Source organism: Talpa occidentalis, unplaced genomic scaffold, assembly GCF_014898055.3.
Source record: "Talpa occidentalis isolate TD23 unplaced genomic scaffold, MPIMG_talOcc4v2.1 talOcc4.4, whole genome shotgun sequence".
NCBI classification, from domain to species: domain Eukaryota; kingdom Metazoa; phylum Chordata; class Mammalia; order Eulipotyphla; family Talpidae; genus Talpa; species Talpa occidentalis.
Window position 1 is genome coordinate 106,639,960 of NW_023604295.1, and position 16,788 is coordinate 106,656,747.

A 16,788-nucleotide genomic window follows, 5' to 3' on the forward strand; every position below is an offset into this window, starting at 1 on the left:
AGAAGTGATGAATGTTTGGAATAGCTGCTTTGGAGAATGAGAGTTTGGGTGCAGGGATTGCAAAGGAACCCTAAGAGCTGGCTGAAGTCAGGAGCATGCATTCATTGTGGTCCCAGTCTGCAGGGCTTTGCACTTTGCAAGAGAATCACTCAGCTGCCTGGTGCAGAGTGAAGATGGAAAATATTTGTAGTTCCCTGGTGTAGTATTGTGTTTTACAATAAATATCTATTTGGCCTTTATCTACTTTCTGGCACAGGGCTCCTAAAACTCTTGAAATTTCCTAAGTACTGAGAGTCATAAAGGTGTTTTTTATTATGTTAGTGAGGTGACTTTTGGACCACATCTAAAGATGGAGCTGGTTGCCAGGGGAACCAACATTGAGATAAGAAGGTTAGGACTTCAGCCCCACCCCCAGAACGCAGGAGAGAGGCCAGGTTGGAAATGGACTCAGTTGCCAGTGGCCAGTGATTTAGTCAATTTCGTCTATGTAATGAAACCTTCATAGACACCCAACAGGACAGGATCTGGAGAACTTCTAGGTTGGTGAACACATGGAGATGTGGGGTGAGTGGCATGGAAGCTTTGCATCCTTTCCCCCCCTATTCATCTCTTCCATTTGGCTGTTCCTGAATTGCAACCTTTTAATTAAATTGTTTCTCTACATTCTATGAGTTCCTCTAGCAAATTAATTAAATCCAAGAAGAGTCATTGGAGCCTCCACTCTGTAGCCAGTCTATTGGCGGCACAGTTGATAACCTAGACTTGAGTTTGATATTGGAAAGGGAGGGCAGTCTTGTGGAGCTGAGTCGTTAATCTGGGGAGTCTGACACACTCTCCAGGTAGGCAGTGTCAGAACTGAGTTGAATTGTAGGGCACTCAGCTAGTGTTCAAGAATTGGTGGCGTGGGAAAACCTCGGGATACATTTAAATTGGGACACCAGCACCCTTACTCTGGCTGGGGAGATTCAGCTAAGGCTGAGGACTCAGAGACGAAGCTGTTGAGAAGCAGGTGAGAAAATACTGAAGAACTGACAGGGGCATGGGAAGAAAATGACCTTTTTTGGGCAGCTGGTTAGTCCCAAACAGCCAGGGGAGAAATTCATCCTAGTAACTGTTAGTAATAGCCTAAATCTCCCAAGGCAGGAGGATAGAAATCAAGGCTAATACAAATACCAAGCCCAATAGTTAGGCTCAGAAACTGGATCGATAAAGAGGGACAGGGGGAATCTTTCTGAAAGTGGAGTTCTAAAACCAGTAGTCTAGAAACAAAAAGATTCTGGTCAGGCACAAATCACTGTGGTGGATGGATTTTGACAGGAATAGTCCGGACTCGAATAGTTGTGATTCCCGAGCTGGCTGCTAAGAACTCACACCTGAGTCTTCTGTGTACTGGAAGGGGGCAGGCGTGTGAAAGGGGAGGCATCTTGAGAGAGTCTCATTTTGTGTGTGTGGGGTGGGGAGCAGGCTGCTATAGTAAAAAAGGATCTTCTTTTTCTAAATTTCTATGTACTGCTGAGCAGCCTGGTCAGCCCCTGCTCCTACACTATAAATTATCAAGCTCTTTAATATGTAGATTACAACCAAGGTCTGTTTGATGGACATACCAAGTCTTCCCGGTTATTTTAGAATAATGTATATCCCTAAAGCATCATGATGAACTTTCTTTTTTGAGTCTCTTTAAAGTACCATAATAAAGGCAGAGGTATCGAGAGAAAATGAAACCTCCACCTCATCTGCTGTTTCTGCTGCTTCTCTTCAGGCAACAAAAAGAATTACTGGAAACTGCTCAGGTCCTCCCTCCACCCCCACTCACCCATTTTTCTATATAACTAGCACTTTCTTTGTACAGGCAATCCTTGTTTTATTGTGCTTTGCATTATTGTGCTTCACAGATAAAGCATTTTTATAAGACCTTACCCCCACACCAGCAAAAAGAGGTTATGACTCAGTGAGGCTCAGATGATGGTTAGCACTTATTAGCAATAAAGCATTATTTTTTAATAAATATTTTTAATCAAGGTATATACTTTGTATTTGAGACATAACGCTATTGCACAATAATAGACTATAGTATAGTGTAAACTTCTGTATGTACTGGAAACCAAAAAAATTGTGACTCATTTTGTTGTGATATTGCCTTTTTGAAATGATCTGGAACCAAACCTTCATTAACTCTGAGTTGTCCCTATACTTGGTGCTGTTTTTAGCACTTATTAAGTATCACCTCATTGACTCCTAACAGCCCATGAGATCAATATTAGTACTTCCCATTTTATGGATGGGAAGCTGGCACTGAGAGATGTGGTGCCCTTTCCAAGGCACACAGCCAGTAAACAATGGAGCCAGGACCCAAGCCCAGCAGTGGAACCCGTGTTCACGCTCTTATCCTCCTGTCTGTGGCCTTCCCAGGTGACTCTGAAATCCATCTGGGAGACGGCTTGCATTGCTGCTCTTCCCAGAGTCTCCTGAAGGTACTCCCATGTGCCGGCCTGCAGGCAGGACAGCTGGTGGGAGCTGCCCCTCTGCGCGTTGCAGTTGCTCCGTCTTTACTTCCATTTGTCATTCCTCGCCTTCTTTTCCTCTTCTCTTCCCATCTGCCCCTGTGTGAACAGACCTGAGAGTCTCCTTCTGGACTTTCCAGCCAGGAATTGGAGACACATTGTTCTTTGGTGATCCTAGTGGAGAGGAAAGTGAAGTGGAGTGGAGTGGAGGACAGCCACTGAGTGCCTCACTGCTCTCTTAACCTGCTCCTCCACTGCCCTCTCCCTGTCCTCAGCCTTTGCTGAGAAGCACCCACCCAGCCCCAGGAACTCTGAATAGCTGGTTTCACACCCTTCCCCTAGGCAGCCCAGAACTTCCTCTGCTAAGCATACAACCATGCAAATGGGACCACAATGAAAGGACTTTGGTTTTCTGAGACCTGAAAGGTCACCTTTTTAAAATATTTGTATCTCTCCATGCCAATGTGTAGCAAATGTCTACAAATTTCCATTTGACCAGTTTAAGCATTCTTTTTTTTTTTAATACAAAACTGGGGTACAGGCCAGATACGCGGGAGGGTGAGAGGATTCACCAGAGACAGAGTGGGGAGCGAACAGGCAGACTGATGAAATACACTGCTGAGGGGAGCAGCAGGAGAGACAGGAGAGGTCTGCTGTGCCATGTGGGATGCTCGCCGGCCGGCCGGGATCAAACCCACACTGCAGAGGCTGTGGACAGCCTCTGCAGTGTGGTGCTCAACCCCTTGCACCACCAGGGAGGCCCTCAAGCATTCTTATACTTGACTGAAACTAGTAACTAAATGTGTGTGTGTGTGTGTGTGTGTGTGTGTGAGAGAGAGAGAGAGAGAGAGAGAGAAAGAGAGAGAGAGAGAGTGTATTCCTATCTTTATAAATAAGTATGGTTTTATTTCTTTTATTAGATGGTTTCCACTAAATGCAAAGTACAGTCAACTTTCATTTGAACCACTGGGCTTCTAGGCCTGCGGTGCCCCAACAGTCACTAGTGCATTCATTGCAAATGCAAATGCAAATTAACAAGCTCACATTCTGGCAACTGTAGAGGTCACCTGATCAAAAATGAAACTGATTTTCTATCTTTATACATGCTAATAAGTCAGTGGGAAAAACCTTCCCCTAGAACAGACTGGACCCTTTAGTCCTTGCTGGTGTCATTTGCAAAAATATCTCCCTTGGCATCTTTATCAAAAACCACCAAGTTAAAAACAATAAGATCCTTCCTAGCTTAATTATCTGTCTTTTCTTCCTATCTCCTGGGGGAAAAAACTACAAGATTTGTGCAAATTCAGGATATTTGGGGACTATGGTATTTTGTGGATACAAGAAAGGTTCAGCTATTGAATGCAGCTTTCCTGAGAGTTGTTTGCTCAGTGTCCCTGCCATTTGCAAGTGTTACTGGGCAAGTGTAATTCTTTCTTAAAAGAGACGTTTATCCTCCTGATGCCACCGAGTTATTGAAACAGAGGAAGATAAACTTAATCAAGAAGTATTTAATAATTACGCTGTGTTCCAGCATGTCCTGACTATCATACAGCTCCTCAAATGGTTTATAACCTGGAGGTGGCCACAAGCCTGTTTCACATGAAACAATTAGAATGTTCTAAACAGGGATATAACCAAATGCTCAGTGAATGAGAATCACACTCACTTCCGTATGAGTTCCAGAGGATACAGAACAGTCAGAGGAGATTGGAATGGTTTGGGGAGGATTTGTAGGTAAGTGATACTCATGCTGGGTCTCGAGGATGGAAATGGATTGCAGAGGAGAGGAATACAGAACACTAGGGGGACAATGAGGGCCTAACCCACTGGAGCAAAGAATTTATGAAGGAAAGTAGCAGTGTATTAACCAAAATGGTGGTAATTTTTTTCCGAACAAGAAATCTAGACATGTGTTCCAGGGCATAGACAGGGAATGAGGGTAGGTGGGAACATCTGAACCTGAGATTGTCAGAGAAAATCTGAATGTGTGTGTCTGCGTGTGTGTGTGTGTGTGTGTGTGTGTGTGTGTGTGTGTCCCTACAAAAGACCTGAGCTTTTCCAATGTGGTCGCCCAGGTCAGGAGTCCTTACAGGCTCTGTGTGTGGAACTCCTCAGGATCAGCCATCTTAGTGACAGCAACATTTTAGAAAGATGTTTTACCCCCAAGGCTGCAAATCTTTTTGACAGATGTGGTTGAACCCTCTATATGCTTTTTTAGAGGAGTTTGATAAGTGATTATCTAGCATATTGTAGGTTTGTTGAAGCAGACTGTGTCAGCTATACTCACTACTGCATCCCCGACACCAAGCAGTGCTCAGCAAGAGCAGGCAGTTCATGTGAAGTTGTAGAAAAATCTGGGAATAGGATTCAGTATAGATAGGACTAGAGATGCACTGCAGGTAATAAAGGTATGAGTTACCTTACAAATGAGGTGCTCTTATTTACCAAGCAGACCCAGTGTTTCAGCTTGATTCATTTGACTTTAAGATGTGCCTAAAGAGTAGCAAATAATAGGGTGAAATGTAATGTACTTTCAAGTGTATTTGAATTGTTTCTAATGATGGAGCCCAATGAGACAATTGGAGGTTGAAAGCCGCGGGTCACAGAGGCAGAGCCGTTCCTATTTTCCTGTGCTTTTGCAGGAAGTGCATTTTATAGAAAAGTCAGAGAGGAACTGAGGGGAAACAGAGCTGTGAGCTGGTGAATTCACAGCAGGCTGACCAGGCACTCTCGCTGCCTCTCAAGCTGGCCCTTCATGCTCAGGGCTGCTCCCAGGACTGCAGTCACTGCCCCCCTGCTCCAGGGGTCTGGGGGGCCATGCTGATGAGGACGGCGCCCGGGTCCGGAGTCTAGGATGGTAAGAGGTCTCCTTCTCATGACTTCATTTATTTGCATCTAAAACAGTCTGTTTTCACTTCTTAGCAATTTAAGAAATGTATGTAGACTTTTCTAAGGTGTTCATGTTACCTCCGAGGTCTCCTAGTCATCACTAGTGCATTCAACCAACCCTCAGGCTTGGGGTGTGGGGGTGGGGTGTAGAGATCTAGGCTGAAATGACACACGCGCGTTATTGGAGTTTTTATCTACTCCAGAGGCAAAATCTCTCAAACAAATGCATGTGAACTAAACAGAAGTGGGAATGAAAAGTGGCCTCAGTCACTGTAAGCTGCGCCATCATGGTGTGAGGATCCCGGCTATGTGAAGCTGGAGATAGTCTCTGCCACACAAAGGGTCCGGCGTCCTCTAAGCTTTCGGTCATTCTGAAGCTCAGGGGGTATTTTTAGAGGAGGCTTGTTCCTACAAATGAGGAAGTCTGGCAGATGGTTCTTCCGGCTGTATTATTTTTTTTCCAGCTTTCTACCAACACAGTATGGAGAAAACTCTGGCAAGGCTTCTTTCTCTGAGGACAATGGGGGGAAAAGCTGTTCTAAAAACACTGCTGCAAGACTCAGAGTCTCTAAGGACACAAGTCACTGACCACAGCCGCACATTTCACCCTGTTCTCCTGTGACTGTGTCTAATCAAAGGGGAAGGCAGGAAAGGAAATCTGAGCAAGAGCGAGTCATTTATCACACCGCCTGAGCAGAGACATCTGTGTGGGCCTTGCTCCCCTGCAGCTGATAAGAATGTTATTCACCACCAGAGAGGAAAGACGGGTGTATGGCTTTGGCCCATGGAAACCACTTCCTTAAGTTTACATGATATCAAATTTCATCTTATAGATGGTTTGCACCAGTTTTATGAAAGAAAAATCAAATGATTAATAAGAAAAAAGTGACTCTATTAAAAATAAATTCAGTCTTACTGTGTGTTGTGGAGTGCACTTAGAATGTCATTTGACTTTAAGTCTGACAGATCTGATCCATTAAAGCTTGAAAAAGTTATCTTTGGAAATATTAAACCTTTTCCGGGGATTCTTAAAAACTGTACACAGACGAAAGACAAAAACAACTTGATTGCAAGTCTCTGCTTGGTGGCAAGCTTCCCCTTGCCTCTTTAAGTCTCTTTCTCTAGTTAAAGTGTGAATTCTCTTTAAGGGTGCAAATTTCATAGGTTTTAAAGGTGAAAGACTTTTATGCAGCTCATAGAACAGTCATCACTCCCAAGATTTTGCTATTAAGAGGATGAACTCTTTGCCTTCTCCATTTACACTTGAGCATTGCAAATGCCCATTGGGTTTTAGATACCTGGTGGGAACATGAGCTGCTTGGGCTTTTTTAAGAAACAGCAGTGCTAGTCCTAGAAGCCACGAAAATTCCACTTGTGGGGCCTCCCTGGTGACGCAAGGGGTTAAGACACAACCTTTAAGCTATCTGCAGCCACTACATGGGTTCGATCCCTGGCCAGGGAGCAATCCACATGGCGCAGCAGACCTCTCCTGACTCTCCTCTACTCCCCTCAGCAGTGTATTTATTTCAGTCAATCTGCCTGTTCTGCTCCCCACTCTGTCTCTGGTGAATTCTCTCACTCCTCGCACCTCTGGCCTATACCCCAGTTCTTGTATGCATAAATAAATAAATATGTAAAAAAAAAGAAAATTCCACTTGTGGTTTTGACACCTAGTTCCCAAGACTCCCCACTTCCCTACACACACACACAATCTCACATTCAGTGGAAAATTAGCCATCACAGCAGTAGTTGCATTTTGTCTGTATTTACTTGATCAGTTATTAAAGCTGTGACATCTCCCTCACAGTGATGAAATGAAGAATTAACTCCCAAAAGCTCGAAAGAGTTGTTGTATCTGAGAAACAATTTTTTCTATCCATAAGGTTATTCTGTGATGGAAACAGCCTTCCTTATCCGCCAGTCCTGCTGGGGCCCAATAGAAATCTTGCTGGTCCCCCACCATGGGCCTCACCTTTCTCAGCAGCAGATCCGTGGGAGTGGCCAGCCCTGCATTCATTCAGCCCTAGCGATTTACTTTCCTACTAGTAATGTGCGTTTTCAATTTGTCAGATATTTCAAGCACACAGTGAAATTCAAAGGATAATTTAATTTATATCCATCCTTACAATTTTTCAAACATTAAGTTTTTGCCATCATTTTAGATTTTTAAAAATTAAATATATGGAAATTCCTTTTCAATTTCCCATTGCTACCCAGAGTGTACCTATCTTGAAGTTGATGAGTATCATTTCCATTTTACTACATATATGTAATATGGAATTATATGTTATGTAATTATGCATTTTAAAAATGTATGTAAAAAGTACCACTGAAGCCTTTTGTGAGCTACTTTTACTATTTAACATTTTAAGAATTATTTTCATATTAGTACATTAAAATCAAGTTCATTTATTTTTGAATGCTATATTGTACGCCATTATAAGACTATACCACAATGTATCCGTTCCTTTGTTATGAATATTGGATTATTTAAAAGTTTGCCTTTGCCATTAATAATAACTCTGTGAACAATCTTACCCATGACAGTTTCTCTAGATCTGCACTATGCAAGTAGAGTAACCACTACTTAAAATGTGGCTAGTCTAAATGACAATGTGATATAAAAGCAAATACACACTAGCTTTTAAAACCTTAGAGTAAAAAAGAATATAAAATATATCAATAATAACTTTTATATTCACTACATGTTGAGGTGATAATGTTTTAATATATTTTAAATATTAAATATCATTAAGATAAATGTCACTTATGACTACCAGAATTTTTTTTTAAGATTGATTTATTTACACAAGAACTGGGGTACAGGTCAGAGATGTGAGAAGGTGAGAAAATTCACCAGAGAGAGCGGGGAGCAGAACAGGCAGATGGACCAAAGACACTGCTGAGGGGAGCAGCTGGCAAGGCAAGGGAGATCTGCTGCGCCATGTGGGTTTCTCCCTGGCCGGCCGGGAATCGAACCCATGCTGCAGAGGCTGCATACAGTGTCACAGCGCAGCACTCAACCCACTGTACCACCGGGGAGGCCCATGACTACCAGAAATTTTAGAGTTATATATATGACTTGAATATTTCCTCTGGACAAGGCTATTGTAGATTCCTGATCTGGCCTTTTAAGGAAAGTTTATTTTCCCCTATTGTAGAGCAATAATTTTTAAACTTTTAAAAATGAGGACTCACAGTAAGAAATATATTTGCTATCACGACCCAATTAGCGTGTGAACTGACAGGTGTGCGCACCCCCCCCCACACACACACACCCTCCCCCTGAAACCAAAGTTTAACAAAATGAATTTTCACAAAAATTTTTTTTTTTTCATATTATCTGGTCTGTTTTGTTAAAATGGCCTACTGGTTAAAAAACTGCTTTTCACTCCTAAATTGACTTAGGAATTCACTCACTATTAGTGATTTGAATAACATTGCTCAAGGATCGATACCTAAAAATGGAGTAAGTGTGGTATAGGAATGAGCATATTCAACTTTACAAGTTTCATCAAATTGTTAGCCATTGTGTGTGTGTATGTGTGAGTGTCCATCAATCCACAGGCCCACAGACAATACCAAAAAATTTCCATTTTCCCACAACCGTAACAATACCTGATATTGCCAGAATGATCTGCTTGGATATAAATGGAATCTCACTTATTTTTACTCTTATTGCTAGTAGACTGATCATCTTTTCATGCGGTGATTGACCTTCCATGTTTTTTCTTTTATGAATTGCTTTACATTATCCATTGCCCTTTTTAAAAATAGGGTCATTTGTTGCATTATTTTTATAGTCATATTCTGGATACCAATAATTTATCTGTTATGTGAATTGTTAAATATTTGGGTTTCGCAATCCAACTTTTGGGGGGGGGGTTGCACTCTCTTTGTAAAATTTTTCATCTGTCAGAAGTTTAAAAATGTAAAGTACTAAAATTTATCAATATCTTTTTCTTTATGGTTCTACTTTTTTTAATCTCATTTAAGAGAATTTCCTCTACTCCAAGATCATAAAGATTTTCTCCAATATTTTCTTCTAGAAGATTGGGTTTTTTTCCCCCCATCGAAAATTCATGTTTGTACATCGGGTAAGATACTGCAGCTCTGCTATCTTTTTATCCTTTTGTAAGTAGCTGGTGTGTGGCTACTGTGAACTTCCTTGCCCCTCGTAGTGTCACTGACACAGCACTTGATTTGTTATACAGCAAGTTCCTGCATAAGGAAATCTGTTTCTTCATTCTTGATCCTCAAAACATTCATCCCAGATTTATCAGAAGCAAATATTTATTGATCTCACTTATCCTACAGCCAAGTCTAGATGAATTTGCAGGCAAGTTTTAGCAACATTTGAGGGAACAAATAATCCCATCTTACGCAAATAGCATAAGATAGTGGAAAAGGTGAAAAAGTTACCCATTTCATTTTATGATTCTAATTTAACCTTTGTACCAAAACTGGACAAGGACAGTAGAAGAAAAAAAAATTGATGACCTTACATTTGAATGTAAATGTAAAAATCCCAAGTTAAATCTTAGTAAACCTGAATCCAGTAATGTGTATGAAAATAAGTTGTTGCAAAGTTTGCAAGCATGTGGGTGATTTAAGAAAAGTTATTATTGTAACTCATCCCATTAACAGAATGAAGCAGGAAAATGATTTTTTAATAGATGTAGAAAAAGCATTAGATCAAAGCCAATAACTAGAAGTAATTAAAAAATAGAAAACACTTAAGAGCCTCCCTAGTGAAGCAAGGGGTTGAGACACAACTATGAAGCTATCTGCAGCAACTGCAGCATGAGTTGGATCCCCAGCCAGGGAGCTACCCACATGGCACAGCAGACCTCCTCTGTCTCACCTGCTGCTCCCCTCAGCAGTGTATTTCGGTCAGCCTGCCTGTTCTGCTCCCCACTCTGTCTCTGGGGAATCATCATAACCCCTCACACCTCTGGCCTGTACCCCAGTTCTTGTATGCATAAATAAATAAATCTTTTTAAAAAAATAGAAAACACTTAGAAATCTTCAAATAGAAACAAACTTTCATAACCTGAGGATAAAGAGCACCTGCCAAAACCTGCAGCAGGCTTGCACCTGGTGTTGAGGCAGTCCTTGTCCGCTCCGCTGCTGTGTTCCTTCTCTGCCTCTTCTTTCTTTCAGTGCTTTGTTGTGTTTTATTTTTTCTAATTTCTCTAAATAATTGTGTGTGTGTGTGTACTCATATACACATTTATAGATTTTTTAGCTTTATCTACTTAAATTTCATGAAATGTTTTTCCCGTTTGTGGAGTGAGGAGCAAGCTGTGCCAGTTCAGCACTTGTAGTGCTGGAATTTCTCCCTGGCTATTTCCAGAGGCTGAAGACCCAGAGGCTAGAGATGACTTTGGAGGGGTCAGAGTAGTTGGATTGTCATAGATGTAGATGACTTTTCACCTAGAGAGAGGAGTTTTCCTTTATTTACATCTTCATCTCCTGACTTCATCTGAGAAAGCCATTATTGATGGATCCGATAAGGATAAAAACATTTATGAAGCCTCCTATGATTTTATTTTGCCAGAGGGTAAAATAACAATAATCGACTGCTATAACCCTTCCTAAAGATTTAAGGTTTCCAAGATCCCTACAGTGACATTGAAATAAAACAACTACTATTTGTTGTAACATTGCCATCACTGTCACATTTGCATTTGACTACTTTAAAAAGTTTTTTAATGTTGATCTAAGGGGTGGGAGAGGGGGTGGGAAAGAGAGACATGCTTAAAGGTAGCAAATGAACATACTCTAAACTTTTTTTTGTTAATAAATAAGGGATTCCAGAGACTGAGAGAACCAATACAGGGTCTGGCAATGTTGTACACAAAGAACAATCAATACACTCTTAACTGTAAGGTCATGTGCATTAAATAAAGCAGCTGTGATGCCAGATCAATAGTGCATTGTATATTTCCTACAGCAGGTATTGAGATATAGATCTGCTCTAGTGGGAACAGGAGTGTCATCAGGAAATATCAGTTCAGACAAATCTGGGTTACCACCAGCAGGGAGGGAGCTGGATTGATTGTGGTCTTTCTCGCTTAGTGGTGAAAATGTCAGGTCAGAGTGAATATTCATGTGGTCCTTGGCATGAGGGAAAGAAAAATCAATAAGCTAAACACTCCACCTAATAATGCAACTCTTTTCTACAGGACAAATTCTTTTTTCTTGAACTTGGTATTCCTGCTCCTAATACGTTGGGGATGCAAAAGACTTCATAGAAAGACTAAGGAAAGATTCCCTTGCTCTAGAATAAGGGTTATGTTAACATCATTCTATCTAAACACAGCACTAGAAGTCGAGTTAAAATTGAAATAACATTTTCCTTAATTCCAAGGAACAACTTAAACCCTTTAAGCTGTGTCAAATGAATACATCCCCAAAAACATAATAAAGAAAAAAATGCCACATTAGTCCTATTTGCAATTCATTTGTCTGTGATTTTGCAAAAGCCAACCCATCTCTATATGTTTCTCTATACATCTGCTTGTATGAGAATGCTCAAGTGTTCTTTGTAGAATTCTTACACGAGATATAATAAATGGCATAAATGTTCTTGGCAGATGGGGTCAGAATAGGAAGGCGTTCCTCCCAAATCATGATTTTGGCACTTGTGTAAATATAATTTAACAGATTCTCTTCTCCTAGCCACACTCAAGAAATCTCCTACCATTCCTGTGCCTAAGGTCTCAGAAGAACCCTGTTCTTGCTTCCTGTTTTTTTCAGAACCTGCTGGCGTTGGTCAGGCTTCAGAAGCAAAGTGAGTTCTTGATCCATAGATCTGGTTTTTGAATAGAAGCCAAATTAATTACTTTTGTTTGTCCCTACATTTTCTAGGAACCTTTTAAAGATGAACAAGAGCAGCTCTGATCTGGAAAAAGTGAGCCAGGGCTCCACAGAGAGCCTCAGCCCTTCCTTCAGGGGCATTCACGTCAGCTTCACCACAGGCTCCACAGACAGCCTGGCCTCAGACTCCAGGACCTGCAGCGATGGAGGTAATAGACTTGACTAATGGGGGCAGCATGGGTTCTCTCAGGCCTGCAAGGCCGACCTGGGTTAATTGCCAGGAGTTGGAAGGGCTGAGCTGGCTCTCCCGTCATGGCTATGCTTTACACAGGAAGTAGACATGTGTAGGAGCAATTGAAGTTAATTCCCTATTGAATGCATGACAAGGTGCCTCATCCCTTCTTGCCCCCTCCTGTTACACATGCATCCAATGGCAACAAGGTGGGAGGAGGCGGAAGTTGAATGCACATGGAAAGACTCTTGATGCCTTGGGTAATGACACATCTGTGTATATGTCTGCGTTCCATGTCTGTCCTCAGGTTTAGTTCTCAGGGGGTGAGTACATGCCAAACCACAAGTTTTCACACATTTACACACATACACACACATACACACACACCCTGGTCTGTCTGCCCTCTCTCTCCTATGCACACACACACCTTGCTCCTAGGCACACATGCATAAAAGCACTTGGACAGCAGGTGTTTACATAAATGTTTATTGGTGAAAGCATGGAGGCTCATCAGCTACCATCTTTTCCACTTTCTGGATTAAGTTCTAAGACATGATGTCTGAGTATGTCCCAATGAGGTGTATGCCTTAAAAGGAACTCTCGTTTATCTGTTATTATGATGAATAGTATTAAAATCTCTTACTCTTTCAACGTTCGTTGTGCATGTGTCCTCTCCTGCTTTTCTTAGACTTGCTTAAACATGTGGCTTTCGACATGTGCTAGCTTGACTTTCTTTCTCACTCCTGCAGAAGTATTTCTCCATAGTAGGCAATTTTGGAGTAGAGGGTTCCACTGAAAATTCACGGTCATCAACAATTTTCTGTCTAAAAGATGACTACCGCTAAGACAAAAGCAGATGTCATAAGGCAATCTGTGGTCAAGTCTAATGGGAAATTGTGATATCTATGACTTAAAAACAGGAAATCTCTGTCTCTTAGCCTTGATGTGGGTGGGTTGTGGCAAAGAGGAGTTTTCTTTTTTTGAAGATTTTCCTGAGTTTCTATCTTTTTCCTTTTCTCATCCATTGTACAAAATGCCACAAGGCAGATTACTTCATAAATGTCTGTGCTAGGCATGCAAATCACTAGGCCCTGTGCTAGTCAGCCTGGATTGGGGCCAGTTCTGAGGGGGCAGAACTCTATAAGCCACTGGCCCACTGGTGTCAATGGAAACAGGCCTTCATTGCCTCCATGTTTTGCTGCTCAGAACTTGGAGTCATGATGATTGTTCTGAGGGCTCCTTAGATCTAGCTAGGAAAATAAGATTAAGAGATTGGGACGGATGAAATAAACTAGGAAAGCAGGCCCAGAACATGCAGGCTTATAAAGGCTTTCAAAAGATAGAGAAAGCAATGAGAGCTGATGGGGAGCTTTTGGAGAAGATGGAATTTGAACTTGTGTCTAAAGGGAAGGGAGAGGGGGTCTTTGTAGGTTAAGGAAACAATAAAGAGGGTGTAGAGGCACAAGTTTACCAGTGCACACTGGGAAAAAGCGAGGCCCTGTCTGACCTACTTCAGTGGCAGTAGATGAGGGAGAAAGGGATGCAAGATTAGTTTGGAAGCAGGAGGCTAGACTAGAGAGATTCTCAAAATCTGTGGAGGTGGGAAATAGGGAGACACTGGGGGGTTATGGTATTAATGGAGACAGCTAACTCAGACATTCTCCAATTCATATGTAATGATTACTTATCGATGGTTATTCCATTTTCATCAGCCAGTTATCCCATGGAAATTCACTTCAGAATCTGAATTCTTGGATCAATCAACAAGGAGCATTTGCCTTGTTATCAGGCTCTAACTCTTTAGGGAGAACGACTTCTACCTGCTGCTCCTGTGTTTGGCTCTGCACTCAGAAATAGGCTTTGAAACTGGCAATAAACCAAAGGCTAACCAGCTCGCTCTCTCTCTTTTAGTATTACTATTTAGTATCGCTTAAGCACTAATCTGGAGAATATCCAGAACCCTGAAGTATAAAGAACCCTTCCTTCAGCTTCTCATCATTAGCCAAAGTAGCTTTGCTTTAGATCTGAGTAATTACCTTTCATTTCCTTAAGCCCTTACTCACTTTTACTTCAGAACTGACATAGTTACCCTGATATCACACCTCTTGTTACTATTTGGCATCTAGTACTGAAACTGAGAAAGTGGATCAGAAGAGGAAGGTAGAATTAGTTGAAGGTGAAGTTCTTTGAAGCCATAGTTGTCCACCTTCCTAACATTATGTATGCACTCAAGACACCATTAACTATACATTTATTTTGTCAGCGCTCACTGAGGAAAAGGGTGCATTTTGCTGACCCTCTGCATCCACAGTGCAGGCCGGCCTGAGTGGTGTAAGGGCAGTCATTAAGTGCATATCACAATAGGTTATATAAGCTTTTTGGAAGCTCTTCAGAGTTAATGGTTAATTTTGTTATTTAGATTTTATGACAAATAGGTTTAACCTTTATAAGAAAAACATACTTGAAATCTGTAACTCTGTTGTGTCTTAAAAAGGAGTTTGTCTAAAGGTTATGTTTACCAAATACCGTATTTGTATCAGTATTCGTTTCTCCTCATTATGTTTATATCACTTTCATGCTCCTCTAAGTACATCTGTCATCCCATTTGCCCATGTGGGCCATTCAATTGAACAGTGTCAGCTGAGTGGAAGGAAGAATCTGTCTAAGCAGTTGTTTGGTTTATGCTTAGTTTGGAAGGGACAGACTGCTGTGTCAGGACAGATCCATGGATGCTGCCAAAGGAATGGGTATCTGTAGTGGATGGATGGATGGATGGATGGATGGATGGATGGATGGATGGATGGATGGATGGATGGGAAGGGACATGATCGGCTAAATGATCCTCAAAAATGGTCATGCAGACTCTGGTGCTTTAAATGGTTACTTTTAATATGCAACCTAATGTAGCATTAAGATCATTTTCCTTTTTAATTTAGAGTAGCATTAAAATTCCGTGGATGCCAGGTTCCCATATTACAGAAAATTAGAGATGCTTATTTGAACTGAAATATGCTGCAGACCAGAGATCTAACTATACTGTGAATATAGATATAATCGCACATGAATATATGTACCCGGGTGATGCTGGTATTCTTATTTTTTTATAAGATTTATTTATTTTTTTATTTTATTTATACAAGCACTTGGTACAGTCAGAAGCGCAGGAGGGTGAGAGGATTCACCAGAGGCAGAGCGGGAAGCAGAACAGGCAGACTGACGAAGTATACTGCTGAGGGGAGCAGCAGGCGAGACAGGAGAGGTTTGCACACCATGTGGGATCCTCGCCCTGCGGCCGGGGATCAAACCGGCGCTGCAGAAGCTGCGGGCAGCTTCGAAAACCAGCGCTCAACCGCTGCGCCACTGGGGAGGCCCTGGTATTCTTATTTTTATAGCTAGCAAACCAGAGATACAGAAAGTTAAATATCTTCACAATCACCTTGATTTTCTCAATAATAATGCCAAGCTGATTTTTATAACACATACATGAATTCAGTTGTTAATTTGATAGATATTTGTGGAGTGCAAACTATGTGCTGGATACAATTCTAGATGTTGAAGATACATCAGTCCCTTCTTCATGGAGCAAATCCATTGTCTACTGGGTTGAGACAAACAATGAGGAAGATCAAGGAGTAAAGTAACTAATGTATCACACACAATAATTGCCTTGGGGAGAAATCCAGCCAGTAAACTGGCCTGGAGGGGAGAAAAGATTTGCCAGGGGGAGAGACAGAGGCAGTAAGTCCACAAAGATGAGGCATCGGTCAGAAGAGTGACAGCCTGACCTATTACACAGGCTTGTTAGAGCACTGGATCCTGAATTGATGGGTTCATTCTAAATGACATTTGGACCCATTATGCTCCTTTCCACCCTCCAACCAGCTTGGTGTGGGAGAGACAGACTGTATGGGCTCTGGTTGGGGAGCACATTATTGAAGCATGAGGAGGCGATCTCAAAGGAAAGAGTTATTTTTAGGATTGTCTATGGCCTCAGCCCTTACAATATCACTAAAGTGATGCTTCCTTTTAAACTATTCCCTTTAAACTGAATTTTTAAAATATTACTTCAATAAAGTTGCTATCTGCTTGTGATAAAAACCCGGTCTTTGGACACCACATCCCAGTTTACACTGCCACTTCTAAATTTTCTCCAAGTCATCCCAGAAATATTTCCCCGTATTTTAAATATCATAAAATGCAATTTTATACCTAATATATCTTAAAGTCTTTCAAATCAGAACCTCTGGGAGACCTCAATTTTTTTGAATGCTGTCTTTTTTTTTCATAGTATGGATTGGTTAAGCCCGCCTCTTGTCTCTGTATGGTGAAGTTATTTTCATTAGG

At 41.4% G+C, this 16,788-nt stretch overlaps 1 protein-coding gene across 2 annotated transcripts in view; it reads left to right on the forward strand.

The window, feature by feature from the left end:
• The window catches only part of PRAG1 (PEAK1 related, kinase-activating pseudokinase 1), a 52,097-nt gene that overhangs the window by 18,758 nt on the left and 16,551 nt on the right, over window positions 1-16,788 (forward strand). For both annotated transcript variants that reach the window (XM_037525990.2, XM_037525992.2), the window contains exon 4: window positions 12,264-12,421. In XM_037525990.2, the coding sequence (XP_037381887.1) occupies window positions 12,264-12,421 (158 nt within the window). The remainder of the gene's footprint in view (window positions 1-12,263; window positions 12,422-16,788) is intronic.